This window comes from Hemiscyllium ocellatum, chromosome 13 (assembly GCF_020745735.1).
Source record: "Hemiscyllium ocellatum isolate sHemOce1 chromosome 13, sHemOce1.pat.X.cur, whole genome shotgun sequence".
Lineage (NCBI taxonomy): Eukaryota > Metazoa > Chordata > Chondrichthyes > Orectolobiformes > Hemiscylliidae > Hemiscyllium > Hemiscyllium ocellatum.
This window is the reverse complement of record NC_083413.1, coordinates 32,826,036-32,848,188: the sequence shown is the minus strand read 5'-3', so window position 1 is coordinate 32,848,188 and position 22,153 is coordinate 32,826,036. Positions and strand designations below refer to the sequence as shown.

Sequence of the window (22,153 nt, the reverse complement as noted above, 5' to 3'; positions counted from 1 at the left end):
ACAGGGATCAGTGCTGGGTCCCTTGATGTTCATAATACATATAAACAATCTAGAAGGAAATGTGAGATGAGTAAAGTTAGTTTTCAGATGACATGAAAATTGGCTGGGTGATTGACAACAAGGAAGAAGGTTGTAGCTTACAGAAGGATATAAATGGATTGATCAGAAGCAGAGAAATTTAACCCTGTTAAATGCAATGCAATGCGCTTTTGAAACAGGAACAAGACAAGGGAGTACTCAAATAATGGCAGGAGGACACTAGGAAGCTCAGAGGAACTGAGAAATGTTGGGTTCGTTGTCCACAGATCTCTTAAAAGGCAGCAAGACAGGTTAATAGGATAGTTAAGATGGTATACAAGACGCTTGCCTTTATCAGGTGAGGCATAGATTATAAGAACACAGTTGTTGTGATGAAACTGTACAAGACTTTGGTTAGGCCACAGCTGGAGTACTGTGTGCTGTTCTAATCACTGCACTATTGGAAGGATGTGATTATACCAAAGTGGGTGGAGAGGAGATTCACCAGGATGCTACTTGGGATGGAGCATTTCACCTATAAAGAGAAGCTCGACACTCCAGCTGGAAACCCCTGGCCATATTTTGTGCTTGAGCCAGAAGAATATGCACCTCACAGTAATTACTGACTTCTCAGCGAGGCACAGAGCCTTGGTGTTGCTGAGAATCTGCTAGCACCTATACTTGCAGCTGCTTACGAAAATACATTCACCACAGAAACTATCAGCAACTCCTCTCTCTCTCTTGAATGTACAAGTGAACTGGACTCTTACTACCCACAAAAACTATTGGGCAAGAGCACTCCCATTCTTATAAACCATCATGTTCAGGGAACAGGAAGCAATGGTAAACCAGGAATACTGCCCATGTGCAAGTTGAGGAAAGTGAGGTGGACATTTCTGATTAGAAGAATAACAAAGTGGAAAGCATAGATTACAGAGATCGATTGCACTCCAGTCTGTGAAACAACATGGCAAAGATTCAGCACTGCAGAGGCTTCTGTTCACAAAGACTTTTGCTCATGATCTCAGGTTTCCCACATATTCTGAAATCCAGATACAAAGACCTCACCCAAAGGTATCACCCAACAAGTCCAGGACCACAGCAGCACCTTCAGATGCCTGCTCAATGGTCTTTTTTAACTGTCATGCCTCTGTCAGGATTCTCATCGAAGGACGAGCAGCTCTCTCTTCAAGGGTTTTGTCATGCATCTGAAAACTTATCCAGAGATCAGGTGGCAGTATCATAGAATCCCTACACAGTGTGGAAACAGACCAGTTGACCCAACAAGTCCACACTGACTCACCGAAGAATAACCCACTCAGACCCATTCCCTATATTTACCCCTAATATTTACCTAATCTACAAACCCCTGAACACTTTAGCCAATTTGCCCTAATCTGCGCATCTTTGGATTATGAAAGGAAACTGGAGCACCTGGAAGGAACCCACGCAGACACAGGGAGAATGTGCAAACTCCACACACAGTCACCCAAGGCTGGAATTGAACCTGGGTCCCTGGCGCTGTGAGGCAGCAGTGCTAACTACTGAGCCACTGTGCCAACCCTGTCCAGTGGCTTGGACTGTCAAAGGATGAAGGAGTCATAATCAATGCCAGAACAACATAGGAGGAAACCTGTGATCGTAAATTAGCTGAACATTGAGGAGTGGAAGTTCTTCTTGTTGAAAAGTTTGACTGGGCAAACAATGACTCCCTGCAACTGGGGAATCTAGTGGAGGAGGTAAAACCTATTGCTTCCTACATTAGCAAGGTTGCAGCTGGCAGATAGTGAGTCGACAACCTGACAAGATGGAGTGGCACGTTACAGCTCGAGAGAAGCTACTAAGATCTGCAGCCTTGTAAGAGGCCACAGGCAAAATGGTTTATGGCCATCAGTGGTGAGATTTGTGGTTCTTTCATAACACAAGCACAAATGTCTCTAACCATCTCAAGGCAAATGAAGCTTTGTTAATACAGTCTATGCTGAGCACATGGTTTCTGTTTCCTTCATATATCTTATCCTTCTCCTCTGCCCTCCTAATGCTAGAGCTTTGCCCTTCTTACATAGTATATTCTCTACATTGCCACTGGAACCAAAATCTGAGAGCTTTTCTCCTATCACCATTCACTACCTTGCTGGTGCTTAGTTAACTTCCAATTGTGTCCAGAAGCCTAGTGCTCTCCCCTTAGTCCCTACAATGCCAGCACTGCTCTTGCACTAACTGACAACTCTCTTAGCCATCTGTGTTCACTAAATATAAGAATGAACCAAGGACAAAATGCCCCTTTCAGCTGTTCTCCCATTTATGTACCCAGCTAAATTTGCTGGCCAGCTATAACTGACTGGCTCCCCAAAGTACCTGTCGTCACACTCCTGGTGTGCTCCTGACCCAGGAGCCCTGTGTGACCCCACCAAGATCACTACATGACTTTCAAATAATTAATTAATTACACTTATGAATGGATTGGACAATTTCCCAGGAACACCCTCTTGCTACCCTGATAGAACTCACCCGTATCAGGAGTGGAGTTGAAAAACTGCCATGCTTGCAAAAGGTTTATTATTTGTTTCATCTGCCTGCCTCAGGCCCTATCTCTGGCAGACCTACAGAGTTCAAACTAGGAAATCTGAGCAAGACAGACACTAGATTTCAATGCTGTGCAGAAAGCAAAATGAAGATTGGAAAATGCAGATTTGCTTATCAGAAGTTATACATGTAATAATATCTTTTATTGTTACACACCATAATAGAGTCACTACTTGTGGTGTACATAGGCCAGTCCCAGCATAGGACAGACAATTAATCTGCTTTTTAGATATTTTTAATCAACCCGTTCAGGGATGTCATTACACATCTCTGGAGCAGGTAGGACTGGAATACAAGCCTCCTGTCATCAGATGTAGGGACACTACCACAGCCCGACAACAGCTTATCATTTTCGTTTGATATACTACATATTTTCGAATCAACCTGTTCAGAAATATTACCACCAACATCTGGAGCAGTTAGGACTCGGACCCAGGTCTTCTGACTCAGAAGTAGGCTGCCAGTGCCATGAGGGCCCTTCAATCTACTTTATAGATATTTCTAATCAACCTATTCAGGGATAATATCACATACCTCTAGAGCAAATGAGACTTGAACCTGGGCCTTCTGGTTCAAGGTAGGAACATTATCCACAAGATGGGTCCAAACTTTCTAATCAGAGATGTTATTACACACATCTGGAGCACGTGGGACTCGAACATGGGTCTCCTGGCTCAGAAGTAGGGTCATTATCACCATGTCACAAGAGCTTTTTAAGGGATTTGCTTTATTGAATTTTTTATTAACCTATTTTTCTAATCAACCTGTTCAGAGATGTAATGAGACACTTTTGGAGAAGGGACTTGAACCCGGGCCTTCTATTCCAGAGGTTGGGAAACTACCATTGTGCTCCAACTGTGTAGGCCATTGCCTGTTACCTAAGGAACTCAAATTCAATGAGCTCCACAAGGAGATTAATTAGTGATTCCCATGGGCCTTGTAAGGGATATCACAATACAACAATTCTTTTTCCCCAAACAGAATATCATCCTTACAGGGCTAGGGCATTTATTAAGTAGTTTTAATCATTTTCTACACACACACACACACACACACACACACACACACACACACACGAATACACTTGGCTTTTTCAGCTAATTTTAGGGTGAAAGTAGCAGATAAATACTACAAGGTCATATAGTTGCAATGAACATTTCTCTGCAAAAACTGCAACAGTGACTCCTTGGATAAGCAGGGTAATTCAGACTGCAACTTCTGGATTTCCACATTTGACTTTGCTCTTATATATTCCAGAAGTTGCTGTCAGATTTTCAATGAAGCAATGACTGTTCATAGAGTCGTGTTTATTCAAATTGCAAATTCCACGCCATTTGGTCCACAGTATTGTCTAACAAAATTAACTGAATAAATATGAATCCATCAGTAAAGATAGCTTAATGCATTTAAAGACAACATTGTAAACAAATGCTGAATTATCTGGCGCAGGAGCTTAGCTTTGGCCGTAATTATATGGGCAGTACTACACAGCTGAATAGATGTCAACTTATATAACTGTAACAGAAAACAGCTTCATAATGAAAAACAGGAACAGTCTGAACTCTGCACAGACCGAGATGTTTCGCGATGATGGGCTGATTCGTCAAAAATCAATTTGCCAAATAATCTAGCAATTATCAGAGAAACACACAACTATTATGGGTTTATTTTCAAATTGCAATTCAAATTGTGTTAAATCCTCCTATTACATTACATATACAGAAAACCTGATTAGCCTAATATGAAGGAGCAAAGCCTGATGACAACTGTCAAAACATTTTCAGGTCAAAAATCTGAACCCTTAATAGCAAGTTTTATGTGTTTTTATCCCAAAAATTGAGATATTAAAGGCGATGATTATCAAAGTAGAACAAAGTGTAGAAGCTCTTGACAAGGCAATATTTGACAGAGTACAGCAACCAAAATGATAACAATAGGAAAATCTCTTGTATCTGGAGTTACATCTAACATATAGAAAAAATGGGGCAAAAACCCCAAAAACCTGTGAAGACTGGTAATCAGAAACAGGAATTGCTGGAAAAACTCAGATCTAGTAGTATTTGTGGAGAGAAAGCAGAGTTAGCGTTTTGGGTCCAGTGACCCATCACGCCATAGATACTGCCAGACCTGCTGGGGTTTTCCCAGCAATTTCTGTCTCTGATTACCAGTACTCACAGTTTTTTGGGTTTTTTTCCATTATTTCTACGTCAGATGTAACTTCAGGCACAGGATGTTTTCCTATTGTTATCATTTTGGTTGCTGTACTCTGTCAAATGTTGCCTTGCAAACGGAGTGATGGGTCACTGGACCCAAACACTAACTCTGCCTCCCCTCCACAAAAGCTACTAGACGTGCTGGGTTTTTCCAGTAATTTCTGTTTTTGTTTCTCACATAGAAAGCTGGTATGGCTTTCAGAGGTCAATCATCAGGACCTCAAAACATTGCTTCTAAAACCTTTCAAGGTTATGCCTTTGACCAAACAACTTCAGCTATGATTAGCACTTTTAAAAAAAAATTAATGGAATAAGTGTTTAATTTAGTATCCATCCCTAATGCCCTCAAAAAGATGGTGTTGCACAGTCTTCTTGGAACTGCTGCAATTCTTAGAAAGGACACATAGATACCCACAGTGCTTTTTAGGAAGGGAGTCCCAGGATTTTCGTTCAGCAACAGCAAAGAATAATGATACAATTCCAAGTCAACATGGTGACAAGATTGGAGGGGAACTTGCAGGTGACAGCATTCCATGCATCTGTTACCCTTGTCCTTCTAGATTGCAGAGGTCCTGGGTTTGAAATGTGCAGAGTTGCTACAATGTACATTGTAGATGTTATTGCCGCGAATGTTGAAGGTGGAAAGATGTCACAGTCCTACAGTATGGAAACAGACCCTACGGTCCAACTTGTCCATGCTGACTAAGTTTCCCAAAATAAACTATTTCCATTTGCCTGCATTTGGTCCATATTCTATAAAACCTTTCTTATTCATTTACCATCCAAAAGTCTTTTAAACGTTGTAACTGTACCTGCATCTACCACTTCCTCTGGCAATTCATTCCATGAATCTGTGAAAAAGTTGCCTATCAAGTCCATTTTAAATCTTTCTCCTCTCACTTCAAAGATTTGCCCTCTAGTTCTGAACACTCTAACCATAAGTCAAAGACCTTTGCTGTTCACCTTATCTATGCTGCTCATAATTTTATAAACTTCTACAAGGTCATTCTGTAACGTCTCATGCTCTAGTGAAAAAAACCCCAGCCTACCCTCATAACTCAACCCTCCAGTCTGGATAACATTAATTATTAAGGAGGTAATAGCAGCACATTTGGAAAATGAAATAGAAATCATATCTGACTAATTTATTAGAGTTATTCGAGTAAGTGCCAACCAGAATGGATACATTGGTTACTGACTGCCAACTGAAAATGATCCATTTATCCCGATTTCACTGTTTCCTGCCATGAGTCAATTCTCTATCCATGTCAACATACTACCTTCAACACTGTGGGCTCTTCTGACTTAACCTTTTGTGAGGTGCTTGTCAAACACCTTCTGGAAGTCCAAATTTGACACATCTACTGGTTCCCGTCTAGATGTCTTTGAGGGTTTCTGGGATTCTCTTGGAGCTGTGCTCATCCAGGTTAGTGCAGGAGAAACCCTCCTGGTTTGTAGATAGTGGATGGGTTTTGAAAAGTCAGGAAGTAAGTTATTGGCTAAAAAAATTCCTAAACTCTGACCTGCATTTGAGCCAGAGCTATACTGGAACAGACTGCCTAGCAGCATGGCTAGTTCTGGAGCACAAATCTTCAGTTTATTTGCCAGAAGGTTGTCAGGGCCCACAATCTTTGCAGTAACTAGAGCCTTTAGTGTTTCTTGCTATCACATGGTTTGAATCAAATTGGCTGAAAATTGGCATTTGTGATGGAGCGGACCTCCGAGAGACCGAAATAGAACATCCATCCAGAACGACTGGCTGAAGATGGATGCAAATACTTCAATGTTATCTTTTGCACTGATGTGTAGTCTATAAACCTGCAGGCATTTCTTGGAATCAGATTCCCTCTTTGTACTTTGAGAAAACATTGGATCCAATTCATCATAGGCAGCAGTGCCAAATGTTGGGGGAAGACACTGAAATCACAGAAGGAATGAATATGGCTGCTGTTTGGAGAACCTGTCTTCCAGTTTCAAATTACAATATGATATGGCATGTATATTTTATTTCTAATAAGAGCTTTGTATAAATACAGAAATTAGCTATAAAAATAAGGAAAAATAGGAATTTCCAGATGTTTGGATTAGAGGATATCAAAACAATGACAAATGCTAAGAATTAACCCACTATAAATCAAACTTTTTTTAAGCTTAAATGATAAACCCATCTTCATTAATAACAACAGAACATGAAAAAATATATTAATTGTAAAGTTTGATAAAGGAACTCAGTACAACATAAGTTGCTCTCATTGAATACTTCAAATTGCGGAGGAATGAGAATCAGTTTTTATCCTAATTAAAAAGGACTGTATCAAAGGAGGTGCATTTTGAAACAAGTTCTTCAATTTAACAGAGTAATTATACATGAGCCCACATTATAATTTCAAAATCAAGGTTCAAATTAATGCGACTGAACATAAAGAAAAGGAGAGGAGGAAGAGAGTAGGAAAAAAAGTGCCCTATTAGTATTGCACCAGAGAGATAACCAAAATTGTGTATTCAAGCCTCCGGAATGGGGCTTAATGAAAAGACCTTCTGACTGAGAAGAGTGTGCTCTACGACTGAACCACAGCTGACATCTGGTCAAATATATAAGCACTGATGGGCAGCATTCAGATGTGAATAGAAAAAATGGGGAGTGTGAATTATGAAAATATGACCAAGGACTTCATGCAAAAAGTTAACTTCTATCTTGTCACACATGCGCCTGCAGAATGCTACTACCAGTTTCATTTTTGTTTTGCATTGTTAAAATTTTAAGGTTCTTGCTTTTTATGTACAAATATTAGTAGCATATGGTTCCTATTTACTTTTGACAAATAGCCCATAATCAAGCGTATGAACTCTGAAGGAAAAGCTAGATTAAGACAGTTCAGGCAGCTGTAAATCAGTGCAATGCTAATTCAATTTGGCAAATTGCTAGTTGGTTAAAAAATTCTTTAAGTTACTAGCTTAAAAAGCACTGGAATCTATTGCCAAACAAAAACACTCAAGAGGTACTTCCAAAAAAAGTTCAAATGAGATACTGACAAGTTCTCTAAACCAGCTTTCTGTTTGGTATTAAATGATTGTATTACTCAAGTGTTACCTGCATCAAGTATGCCCTGAGCTAGTATAGCACCAAACTTGGCCATGACATCATCGTGCTTGTCATTGATAACCTTTGCGTATAGCTGTCGAAACTGAGACACCTGGTAAGGAGACACAGGACAATAGGTCAAAGAGGAATTTATATAAAATCAAAACATTTCAGTTCAAATGTTAGAAATATGCACAACCCTACCACTTTTTGAAATACAAATACCCCAGATATGGAGGGATACATGAAACACAGAAAAAACAACCATGAAATTCCCTGAAAAGTCTTGTTGAAATTATGCATACTTCACAAATTTAAGAGCTGATCAAGCAAACAACATTTTGTTCTGTATGGCACTGAGCCAATGAGTACATCATATAGTTGATTGGAGAACATTTCTTTGCACTGCTGACGTGTAGATGTTGGACCGACTTTGGGAAATCAGACAGTGAGGCACTGAGATGTTGGTAATCCAGTAATAAATCAGAACCACAAACTGTTTGACGCTAGAATGGAATGTGCCTTCCCGATGCAGTGTGAAAATTGTCACTCAGCGACCATAGGTCATGATCATATTGAAATCAAGTTTTTTGACTGGCTTTAATACGTGCAACATATGTGTAGCTGGTTCAGTTGAGTTTCAATAGTGACTCTCTCTGAGATGTAGATAGTTGCTCCAAATCATATTGTAATCTATACCTTGGCTTTATGCACAACTTGATGCATCTAAGATTGGTTTGCTTCATTATTTGAGGAATTAGAATTGGGACTGAACATTGCACAAACAAAATAAAAGCTCCATTTCTTACCCCATGCAGGAAAATCATGCATGAAATAGCAAAAAAAGAAGTTGGACCTAGAAACTTGTTGGGGCAGCACAGTGGCTCAGTGTTTAGCACTGCTGCCTCACAGCACTACGGTCCCAGGTTCAATTCCAGCCTCGGGTGACCGCCTGTGTGGAGTTTGCACATTCTCCCTGTGTCTGCGTGGGTTTTTTCCAGGTGCTCCAGTTTCCTCCCACAGTCCAAAGATGTGCAAGTCAGGTGAATTGGTGATGTTAAATTGCCCATAGTACTAGGTGCATTAGTCAGAGGGAAATGAGTCTGGGTGGGTTACTCTTCGGAGGGTCAGTGTGGACTTGTTGGGCCGAAGGGCCTGTTTCATACTGTAGGGAATCTAATCTAATCAAAACTTATCAGGAATGTACAGGGCCAGGATAACTGGCTTTCAACCAGCCATAAACATCTTACTTTGTGTGTATGACTTCAGTCACTGGACAACTTTCCTCCTAAATTATTTGAACAAAACTAAAATAATTCATTTCCTGAAAATCTCAAATAAAAACTGAAAACCCTCTCAACATTCAACATGCCAGCTGTGGAGAAAGACAGTGTGAATGTTTGAGGTTGATGACCTCCACAGATATTGTCTGACTTGCCGTATATTTCTAGGATTCTGTTTTTATCCCACTTATATTAGTTTGACTAGGATGCTTGGTACCACAATCACCCACGTGCTTCTTTAAGGATTTGCTTCACCTCTATGTTTGATTCACTGTAATAAAGATTGCAATAAAACCCGAAGTCAAATAGTCCTGGCAAATCTCAAACTGAACAAATGCAAATTACTGGGACTAGCCAATAAGAATAACTTGATATCAATGCTGACAACTCTTACTTTCATTTATCTGATGATTGAGAATAAGCTCATAGAACAGCAATCATCCAGCTTAGATTTGTTCTGTTTTTGTGTACAAGATATAATTAAGCAGTTTTCCACATTGTTGGGTAAATGTCAGTACTGTAACTACAATGGAGTATATTATTTAAGGGTGTAACAAATGAACGATGTCTACAGCACTATGGTTGAGGTGCTGTCTTGGCTTAATATCTTTATTTTGTCCTGTCCACTAAGCTATTTGATGACACCATATGGAGCAAATTGAATTAGCTGAAGATAATGATGATGGGGGTGCTATCATGGAGAGATCCTTGATCCCATTGATTGGAGACCAAGAGGAATGAACTAGCTGTCTTTTGTACTTGTATGTATGTCTGTAGAAGATAGGATGTTCATTGAGCAGGCTCTTCTTACTAATTCCTAATTACCTATTTTTAGTCAAAAATTGGAAATGGATTTGTTATTTTAAGAAAACATGAGAAAAACATTCAACTGATCATTCATTTCAATATGCTTTTTGAAGTCCCTACTTCACCATAATTTAAGACTATCTGAATTTTGTTGTCACCATTTCCAAGTTTATAATTAATCTTGACTTACATCTTGGCATCATGATATCCATAGTATTTATAGACATTTACAATACAGAACAAAGCCATTCAGCCCATCCTATTTGCAAAGATCTGACAATACAAATTCCATTTGAGAACTCTTGGCCCCTAGCCATCGAAGCAAGTGACTATCTAAGTACTACTTTAACGTTATGGAGAGTTTTTGACTCAACCATTCCTTTAGGCAGCTGAGTTCCAGAAGACATTTCCGGTAACAGGGAGGTTAAAACTAGGGCACAAAGGCTTAATGTAATTGCAAGAAGGTTAGAGAAACCTTCAGAGTTTCTGTCACCTAGAGTGTGCTGTAGGATATGCACTTGAGAGTGAAAAACTCAACAATGAACAAACTGAAGTCAATGGGAACCATAGAATCCCTATAGTTCAGATAGAGGCAATTCAGCCCGCCAAGTCTGCACTAACCTTTCGAACAGCATCCCACACTATCCCCGTAAACCCACATTAATTATAAACAATACACCTAATCTACACATCTTGGTCTGTGGTGGGAACCTGAGCAGCCAAAAAGCCATACAACACAGGGAGAATGTGTAAACTCCATACACTCACCCAAGGCTGGAATCGAATCTGGGTTCCTGGCGCTGTGAGGCAGTAGAGTTAACCACTGTGCCACTATGCTGCTCTGTGAGAAAACCATCTGCTGTCTGCAGTCACACTTAACATAAAGGTTGTGATTGTTGGAGGTCAACCATCTCACTACCATGACATCACTGCAGAAGGTTCATTTTTATTTCTGTCTGGAGGAGTTTCTTAGGGAAATGTTGCAACCGTCTTCAGCTGTTTCACTTCCATCTAAAGTGGAAAGTGGGGATGCTCAGTATGATTGCACTATATGCAGCGCAAGTTGCAACTCTGCTCAGACACTGTAGCAGTCTGTGTCTACGTGCAATATTCAGGTTTGGGCTGATTAGTGGCCAGGTTATATTCTCATCCCTCAAGTGCCAGACAATGACCATCTTCAACACAAGAGAATCACCCATCTGTCCTTTCCATTCAGTGGCATTACTATTGCTAAATTGCCTCACCATCATCATCTTGGAGATTACCACTGACTGGAAACAAAACTGACAGGCCATATAAATATTGTAGCTTCAAGTGCAGGTTGGAGGTTGAGAATTTTATGGGGAGTTACTTAATTCACAAACCCCCAAAGTGTTCTTGCCATCCACGAGTCACAATTCAGACCTGAGAAAGAATATCCTCCATTAGCTTGGATGAGTGATGCTTCAACAACATTCTAGAAGCTCGTATTAGATAAACTAGCCTGCTTGATTAGCATCTTCACTTGGGGAATTCGGGATGGGTAATAAAAGCTGGCCTAGCTAGTGATGCCCACATTCTATGAAAAAAGAGCCTACAGGGCTATGAACCAAGAGGTGGAAGGTGGGATAAGAATGAATAGGTCAACTGACACACACATGAGCTGATTGGCCTTCTTCTGGGTCATAAGTTTTCCATGTTCCACTGCTTGCAACAAATAATGGCCTGGAAATTTTAAGTTATTAAATTTGGAAGAATCCCAAAAAAAACTCAACATAAGCTTTTGAGACTGTAAACACCTGACATAATGAAACGCATAAGTAGGTCTCAAAGAACATGATTCATGACTTTGCTAAGTGTCTTCCTTGGCTCAATGGAACAAAATCTAGTACTGAGGGAATGCTGCATTGACGTCTTTCAGATGAGATACTTGAACTTCCAGTAGAAATAGTCTACTTTGATTTTCTTTCTGAGTCGCAGGGTTGTTCTCTGCAGTATCTGGCTAATATTTATTCCTAAACTAAAACTCCCAAGATTATTTGAATATTCTCACATTGCTGTTTGAGATAGAATTCTGTGAAATTAGCTACTTTTTTTCCTATATTACAAATGACAACACTTCAAAAGTACTTTGTCGTTGTTAAGTGCTTCAACATGTTCTGAGGTTGAGAAAGATGTTACTTAAACATTTACATTTCTTTCCCCCATCCTTAAAGCTGACTTCTTTAACTATTTCAGACTAATAGTTATTTGCTTCAAACAACTTGTGCAGTCAGATATTTTCTGTTAGCATATTTATGCCAATTAACAGCGAATAGCAAAGATGATAATTAAAAGTAATCTTCTCTTGTCTTCTTACCTAAGGCAAAATTTATAACTCAGATTGTATGAAGCTCTCAAGATATAAGGCATCAATTTATCTCAGTCACTGTGACAGTACCAATGATAACACACTAGTAATCATGGTACGGCTTTGTTGCTCGATCTAGAAAGTGCACACTTTTGGGGAAAAATGGAGCGGTGACAGAAATAAACTTTTATTCTATAAGTAATTACTTGCCTCAAGTGGTATCAATCTCAGTCAATAGTTTGTGGATTCAAGCTTTATTTTGGATTTGAGCATGTCATCCAAGATGATAACTTATTACAGAACTACGGGAACTTTGTAAAATAGCTGCATAGCAGATAGCATCATTTTTCAGTTAAGATGTCGAACAGAAGGTCAGTTTGCCAGCAAAGATGAACAGACAAGCCCTCATGGCATTATTTAAAGTGCAGCTGGGGAGTTTACCCCTCAACCAATAGCACTAAATATGAGCTATTCTTTATCTCTTTTTATCTTTTTGCAGTGTCAAGAGCAAGTTAGCTATCACTCTTACGTATATAAATGATGACTAAACATCAAAATTAATATACAAATTGAGAAACCTTGGGGAGTCCTCACAGATCTGAAAATTGTTACAAAACTGCATGTTTTTCAAGCACAGGTTGCTGGACAGGTTGCCATTTTATACAAACTTGGTCAGAAGAATTAATAATGGCATAACCAATATGACAATACAAACTGAGTAGCATGATAAAAGCAAATACAAATCGTGCAGCTGATCTAATCATGAAAATAAATTCAAAGACAGAACTGAAAATGACATACAAAGACAAAACCTTTAAATTTCAAAGCTTTAACTTCACAGAATCCCTACAGTGTAGAAGCAGGCTATTTGGCCCATCAAGTCCACACTGATCCTCCAGAGAGCATCCCATCTAGACCCACCCCCCCTACCATATCCCTGAAACCCTACATTTCCCATGACTTTAGCATGGCCAATCCACCTAACCTGCCCATCTTTGGACTGTGGGAAGTAGCGTGGAGGAGACCCATGTAGAAATAGGGAGAATGTGTAAACTCCAGAGAGACAGTTACCCAAGCCTGGAATTGAACCTGGAGTCCCTGGTGCTGGGAAACAGCAGTACAAATCACTGACCCACCATGCTGCCTAACTTTAAACATGAAAAATGCAAGAACATGAATTAACAAACACACTTTTAAGTTATAATAACAAGACAAACGGTTGCCGCTGACAAGGAAACTTCCAAAATAAAGCAACAGTTAAACAGGGTCAGGCGATAATAAGCATGGACTAAATATGCTTTCTGTACAGAATTAAGTGTTCATAATAGTTTGAATGATCTGGAATAATTCATTTGGATTTGAAATTGAAATAGGTGAAGAATAACTGGGTTGTGTAATTCAACTTCTGATTCACATCAAATTTAATTCTCCTTGCAGTTCATCTGCAATAAACAGTGAATGGATTCTGTGTTGGCCAATTATTTATGCAACCTGAACATTTATTATTTGAATGGACCCAGTGCATATATTCAGCCTTACCTTTGGACACGTGATCTCTGTTTGCTGGATTAGCAGAAGGGCCGAAGCAATCAGGGCACCCTGGCGCACATAGTTCACTGGATCATTAGTCATTGGCTCCAAAAGGTTTATGGCATCCTGTAAAGCAATTGAAACAGTCATTTGAACAGGTGGTGTGGCAGGAAACTATATGCTAGGCTGAAGGCTTCAAAACTCAAGTTTGGTCAGGTTATATTCTCATCCCTCAAGTGCCAGACAATGACCATCTTCAATACAAGCGAATCACCCATCTGCCCTTTCCGTTCAATGGCATTACTATTGCTAAATTGCCTCATCATCATCATCTTGGAGATTACCACTGACTGGAAACAAAACTGACAGGCTATATAAATATTGTAGCTTCAAGGGCAGGTCGGAGGTTGAGAATTTTATAATTGGTAATAATTTTCCAGCTCAGTACTAGACACTCATGCTAACTAACTCAGAACTAAATCTAGATTTATCTACCATTGATTTGAGCTAATTTGTTAAGCTGTAAGTCACATATTACAGCTACCACGAATGCAGAGTAAGACTTGTTGGCAGCATGGGGCTCTTAGCATTTCAAACAAAATACTCAATGTTATCAAGCTGAAGGGAGCAGGTTCTATTTTACATTACATTCTTTTTCTGTTGTGTTCTGACAAAGATAAATTATCAGGCAGAAATGTGTCTCATCTAAATGTATTGGGTATAGCATATTGGGAATTAAATGAATGCATGGCGCTTCAAGGATATACATATGAAAAATAAACTTTTTGAGTGACTCGATTAGTAGTAGTGCAATAAAAATGTTGATTGTATACATCCATTTTTATGTTGTTAAAATGAGAAATCTACTAAAAATAAATTCCAACTAATTTCAAAGAAAACGCTTTTCCTAAAAAGCACCAAAGTAGGGGCAATTACAACATTAGCCAATTACAATTTTGCCAAAATTACTCCAGCAACCATTTTAACTTCTGACTCATCATCCACTAAATTTACCATAAAGTCACCCCAGTTCTAAAAATTTGTTATGCGTACACATTTAAATTTGAAAACATCTCTTAATGCCCTTAGTACATTCTTTGCTTGAAGGAAAACAATTCCAGCTTTCCTAATATTTCCATAAGACTGAAGATCTTTCTACAGAGATTACACATGAAATTTTGTTACGTACGAGAGCTATTTAGAGTAAAATATGGAAGATGTTTTAATGGTGAGTTCACTTCACTAAGGTATTAATAAATACTTTTAGATAACTTTCTATGTTTCACAACTCAAATTGTCATTGGATTGTAGCATTTTATCTTCAAACATATATCAGGTTTCCTACTGTGTTTTGTTCTTTGGACATGAAAATAGTTTTAAAGATTTAACTAAATCTTAAAAAGGTTTGTCACGTGCTTTGTTAGAATAGAATGATATGCTCAGAAATCCATATTAAGGTATTTCTGATTCTTAAGATGGACAGATTTATGATATAGATGATTATAATATGAATTAATCATGATTTATCATTTAAAGTTTGTGAGAAGATTTGTAGCTCGGGTGCTCGTTGTTGTGGTTCTGTTCACCGAGCTGGGAATTTGTGTTGCAGACGTTTCGTCCCCTGTCTAGGTGACATCCTCAGTGCTTGGGTGCCTCCTGTGAAGCGCTTCTGTGATCTTTCCTCTGGCATTTATAGTGGTTTGAATCTGTCGCTTCCGGTTGTCAGTTTCAGCTGTCCGTTGCAGTGGCCGGTATATTGGGTCCAGATCGATGTGCTTATTGATTGAATCTGTGGATGAGTGCCATGCCTCTAGGAATTCCCTGGCTGTTCTGTTTGGCTTGTCCTATAATAGTCGTGTTGTCCCTGTTGAATTCATTTGTCTGATGGTGTCCCTGGTAGTGATACTATGGGTCTGAGTGGGATGTCTGGTTTGTGCACTTTAGGTAGTCCATAGAATCTGGGGGTGTTGTTGCTTTCAGGTTTCATTCTTTGTAGGTCAAACCTGGTTATCTGTCTGTTTTTTTGTAGGTTCCTCAGTGTGTTGTTTATCCTATTGGTGAGCTGTGGGGTGGGGTCAAACTCCTTCTTTTGCTAGGTTTTGGAATCTGCAAGTAGTTATTGTTCTTTTTGGATGTAGCCTGCTTTGTCTAGGATGACCGTCATGCTGCCTTTGTCTGCTGGTAGTATGATTATGTTCTTATCATTTCTTAGTGATTTCAGTGCTTCCCTCTCCTTGGTGTTGAGGTTATGGGTTTGTCTTTTCCTTGTTATCAGAGGTACGATACTTTGTCTTACTGAGGAACACAACACACTGAGGAACCTACAAAAAAACAGACAGATAACCAGGTTTGACCTACAAAGAATGAAACCTGAAAGCAACAACACCCCCAGATTCTATGGACTACCTAAAGTGCACAAACCAGACATCCCACTCAGACCCATAGTATCACTACCAGGGACACCATCACACAAACTGGCTAAAGAACTACAGCAGAAACTGAAGCACCTGATCAGCAGATCCAGGCACTCTATACAGTCAACACAGGAATTCTTGGACATCATCAGAAATATACACATAGACAAGGAAGAAACTATGGTCTCATTCGATGTAATGGCACTGTTCATCTCTATCGACAAAACCCTAGCCAGAGAAACAATAGCCAACCTACTGGACATACAGAACAGACAACAGGATGTTGAATCTATCAACAAAGACGGCATACTTAAACTACTGGACCTGTGCCTCACAACACACTTCACATTCAACAACCAAATATATGAACAAATCAACGGCATACACATGGGCTCACCCATCCCTGGACTCATAGCAGAAGCGGTAATGCAAAGGTTAGAACAAACAGTCTTACCGCAAATTCAACCCAAACTCTGGGTCAGATATGTGGATGACACTTTTGTATTCATTAAAAACACAGAAATAGAGAACACACACCGGATCATCAATGCCACACTCACAGGAATCCGATTCACGAGAGAGGAGGAAAAGGACAACCAACTCCCATTCCTAGATGTGATGGTACAGAGAACACCGAATGGAGAATTCACCACAATGGTATACAGGAAAGCCACTCACACAGACCAAGTCCTGAACTATGAAAGCAACCACCCCAACACACACAAAAGAAGTTGCATCAAGACACTGTTCAAAAGGGCCACAACACACTGCAGTACACCAGAACTGCAAAAAGAGGAAGAACAACACCTACACAATGTATTCGCCAAAAACGGATACCCCTGCAATTTCATCAACAGATACCTAAGGGAAAGACAACGGAACGAGGACATACCACAACCCAAAGGACTAGCCACGTTACCATACAAGAACATTTCCGAACTGACAGCCAGACTACTGCGACCACTAGGACTCATAACAGCACACAAACCAACAGCCACTCTCAGACAACAACTCACCAGGACAAAGGACCCGATTCCCAGCATGAGCAAAACCAATGTAGTGTACAAAATCCCATGCAAGGACTGCACAAAACACTACATAGGACAAACAGGAAGACAGCTAACGATCTGCATCCATGAACACCAACTAGCCACAAAACGACACGACCAGCTATCCTTAGTAGCCACCCACACAGATGACAAGCAACATGAATTCACACTACTGTTATAGGACAAGCCAAACAGAGAACAGCCAGGGAATTCCTAGAGGCATGGCACTCATCCACAGATTCAAATCAATAAACACATCGATTTGGACCCAATATACCGGCCACTGCAACGGACAGCTGGAACTGACAACCGGAAGCGACAGGTTCAAACCACTACAAATGCCGGAGGAAAGATCACAGAAGCGCTTCACAGGAGGCCTCCAAGCACTGAGGATGTCACCTAGACAGGGGACGAAACGTCTGCAACACAAATTCCCAGCTCGGTGAACAGAACCACAACATTTATCATTTAAATTTATCCATGCACCAAAATACTGTACATTCAAAAGGCTATTTAGTGATTTTAAATATTTCTTTTAAATATAAGGCCGGCCCACATTTAATGGCAAGCAATTAAGCAAGATCAGCGTATTTAAAAATGATGCCCAGAGTTTAAACTGTAAACATCTTTTATTCTGTATATTGGTTTATGGAATAGCTACTTCAATAGGACTTTTTGAATGCATAACTATTCTTGAAAGCTACCTTATAACAATCATAACATTGACTTTTTCTGTGTGCACTGTTCTGAATGGTCAATAGAAAGGAAACAGCCTGGCACATGCAAGATGTGCAGAGATCAGGAGCGTGGAATACGTACACAGTTTCCAGTGTTAAGTGTTGGTTGGTGTCGAGAATAAAGATTGAAGAAAGCCCAAGAACAAAGCACAGGAGGGGAGGGAGCCAGTAAGGAAAGAGAAACGTGAGAAAGAAGAGGTGAGATGGGGAATTGGATGGAATGATGAGGGGCACGATTGGTTGGTATGACTTGAGGGAGCCAGCATAGGATTGAAGGTATTTGTTGCAATAAAAATATCATGAATGCTACTAATTATTATTAAGTCACTACTGTAATCCAATTTTCTTCATAAAAATTTATATTGATGACTAAATAGCACACTGCACAATTGACACCTTAGAACTATGTTTAAATGAAGATTAAAGCCAAATGTAGATTAAAATCAGTGGAAATTACAAGTTGAAACCATACTCATTTTTGGAATTTCTAAATGAATTGGGGATTGTTTTACTTGCAAACAGCTAGCAAATCACCGTATCCAGTGAAATATCCTGAAATTCCAACAGGGTTCTTTCTAAGTAGCAACTACTGCTGCAGCAGAAATCATGGAAATAGCTGTTCACACCATCATTCAGGGCTTGAAATTATGATATCTAATGTGATCAGGCGAATGTCTATGAAATTGTTACTCCAATGAAATTCATACTGTGTCCAATTTATGTTTTAGTCTTCATCGAGTTAACTTTAGAAAACGCCATGAGAACAAGCAGAATCCTTCGCAAATCTAGCTATAAAATCATGTTTATTTGTTTTCTTTTCAAAATTACACAATCTTTGTTAATTAGTCACGCGCCATCACTGAAAAGTTTGTTTTTCAAGATGACATCCAATAGTCTACTCGTCCATTACAACTCAAAAATATTTAAATTTTCTTTGCAAACCTAGAATTTAACAGATGTCAAACGGACCACAAGCAGCGCACACTTTTCTACATTTCACATTATTTTTCTCTGCTCCATAATTAATTTCCTGTTAAAATAACTTAGATTTTCATCTCATTTTTACCCTTCTGGCAGCAAGCAAGTAACTTACCTGTGAACATAAAAGTCAATTCATTACTTGCTTACCATGAATGCTCATTTTCATTATATATTCTGGGCTTTTCCTTGTGCTAGGGTCACAAATCTTAGTCTTCAAGATGTAATTTTTAATCATTTCCTTTCTTTAGCACCCAGCTAAACACTCATATTGACAGTAAGCAAACATTCAGTGAAAATTAAAACGTTGTGTGCATATTTCAACTTGGGGTTCTTCATTTCATAAAGCTCTGTTTGCAGCAGAAGCATGAAAATGCCATATTGAACAAGGTGCATATAATTTTGAGCTTGAGAAACTCTTGCCTTTAATTCAAACTACTGTGGCAATCTTTCATATTTGCTCATCACGGTTCATGCCAACCATCACACTGTAAAGGTTCATCAATGCCAAAACACCATATCTCAATTACACAGTTTAATCTACTTACAAAGCAAATAATAAACATCTTTTATACTGCATTTTATATATTATTTTCAATCTGTTTCCAAAATAATATTCTGGCAGAATATATAAATCCTCTTATGAAAGATCAGTATCTTTCTTGCTTCGTCCAATAGAAAAAAATTTCCTTAATTACTTTCCATAACATTTGGCAGGTCAGAGCTTCCAACAAAGTTGCTGGAGCATTTTGCTGTTTTATATGCATAGAGAAGTTGTGTTTCATTTTGAAATACTGCCAAGCATTAAATTTCACTTTATAGTGCTTTGATCATTAACATTATGATTTGGTATATTCAGGTAAGTTATTCAATGATTAAATTTTTTTTTCAATTTTACAAAGCTAAAATAACTTGATAGTTAATCAGATCTCACCTTATTGCCAGTTCCAGCACAGCATATTCCCAGAGCAAGGGCAGCACCATATCGAACATGAGGGTTATAACTTTCAGAAAGCAAAGACACCACACTTGGACACTGCTCTGGAGTTCTATGAAACAGAAAAAACAGAAATTGTTTCAGAATGCTTTGAATTTTAAATTTTCAGATACCAGACATTAGAATTTAAAGCAACAACAAATTCGAATTATAAATAGCACTGCTTGGTGGCTTCAATGAGCACTTCATACAACTTGCCATGAAAGCATTGATGCACAGCAATTAATATTATAAGAAAGCACAATCAGCCCCAAATTAAAAAAATTAAGCTTTATACACATGTTAAAACCATTCTTTATTTAAAAAGAAGAGACAATTGGAGAAATGATGGCACTTCAGACTGAATCACTGTCTACTGTTTTCTTTATGCTAACTTGCATTGCTAAATATTACAGGATATCCAGATAACTGAACGGAATCTGCAATCAGTATACAATGGACTTTCAATATTACAGATAGGAAGATAGAAAATGTTAAATCAGAGTTAAATCCATGATCTAATTGTTTTCAAACAAAATTTGATTACACCATGTACAACCTCCACAGTTCAGTATTTACTACATGTACCATAATTTGCTGACTGCAAACTTATATTCACACAAGTAGCTAAAATGCAACTTTTTATATAGTTGGTTAGTGTAGGAATTCCATTTATTAAAAGTCATGGCACTTGAAAATGCACACACAGCTAGGTAGGAACAGACATTGAACCAAGAATACACCATATAGCGCAAAGATCTTAGAGATGAATTTCAATACATTTTCCTGCTCAATGGGAATGTTTAATGTAATAAACCGAGTAAAAGAGGAAAATTACAAATTAATTACGCAAGAATTCTTGTCGTAGAAATTTACAAAATATCAGAATTGCCTTTGGTTGCAATTTAACCATTTTCTTGCAAGTTGAGAAAATTTCATTGAAGCTTTCAAATGTTTATGAATAGAAGGGTTAAAATCACAAGCAATGCAACAAAAATGATTTTGGTATTTAAGAAAGATAATTCTATCTTTTGGATGGGACATGAATATAGATTATGAATTTCTTTAGGAAGGTTATAGAAAAGAAAATTCCGGAAAAGGAAATATAATTTTCTACTACAGTTACTCTTGATGCTACCTTTTCAGCATTCTGGCTCTGTTCCTCTGGTAAATATGCTCATTTATTTTTCTGAATTCAACCATAAGAGGTGAAAAAAATCCAACAGCAATACAAAAGAAGAACAGGACTTCAGACTTGAAAAGTTACAGTAACATTAAGCGCATATGAGAGAGAGAGTAAGACAGAACAATCAGTATCTTTAGCAGAGAGTTAAAACGTCTGCACTATACAGTTGCGGCACAAAAGCATTTTAGAGAAACTAATGTAAATCCTTAAAAACTTAACCTCTGCATATCAATGCTAAAGGTCAAACGTTTTCCAGAATGGAACTATAAAAGCAAGAATCAAATTTAGGGGAGAGGCAATGTGCAGTATTAGTGGCTAGAGAAGAAAGATATAGTGCAGCCCAAGAGTGAAATGAAAGCAGTAATCTGGCAGCGATACAAAAAATGGATCAAAATATTTACAGAGCTCAGAGATGACAAAGAAAGAGAAATGAAGGGGAGATGATTTCACGACGTAGAAACCCAGGGAAAATCAGTTAATTAGTCTGCTAAACTTACATCAACAATTCTTGAACACATTTGAAAAGCATCAGTCTGACTAAGGTAAGAGTAATTCTAGTCCTTGTAATAACATACAGTGAATTTAATGAGAAACCTGCATGGTTAAACGGAGAGTGCTTGCAGCAGCTGGGAGTATTTGAAAGTAGTTGGATGCCTGCTCATTTTTAAGAGACCTTTGGTTCTTGACAAATCTGTTAAAAGTACTTTCTTTTTTTGAATCAACATTTATTATAAAGAAAAGGCACAAAAAGTAATAACATGGAAATTTTGAGCAAAGATGGAAAAAGTAATATTCCCTCAAAAGAACATGAGTCAGCAAATTGAGGGGAGAAACTTCTAAAAGAATCTAGTGCAAAGACATGTTAGTCTGGCACAAGCATCCTGTGAACAGATTGTTCAAACCATGCTGCATTCTCCTCATGATTCTTCAAAAGCAACCAGAGGGCCAACTGCCAGTACTCAAAG

At 38.6% G+C, this 22,153-nt stretch overlaps 1 protein-coding gene across 1 annotated transcript in view; it reads right to left on the bottom strand.

Moving 5' to 3' along the window:
• Positions 1–22,153, bottom strand: part of psmd1 (proteasome 26S subunit, non-ATPase 1) — a 104,066-nt gene that overhangs the window by 15,014 nt on the left and 66,899 nt on the right. Inside the window, exons 17-19 of the mRNA XM_060834717.1 lie at positions 19,961–20,075; positions 13,858–13,974; positions 7,909–8,011 (exon numbers count right to left, since the gene is read on the bottom strand). Coding sequence (XP_060690700.1) covers positions 7,909–8,011; positions 13,858–13,974; positions 19,961–20,075 — 335 coding nt within the window. The remainder of the gene's footprint in view (positions 1–7,908; positions 8,012–13,857; positions 13,975–19,960; positions 20,076–22,153) is intronic.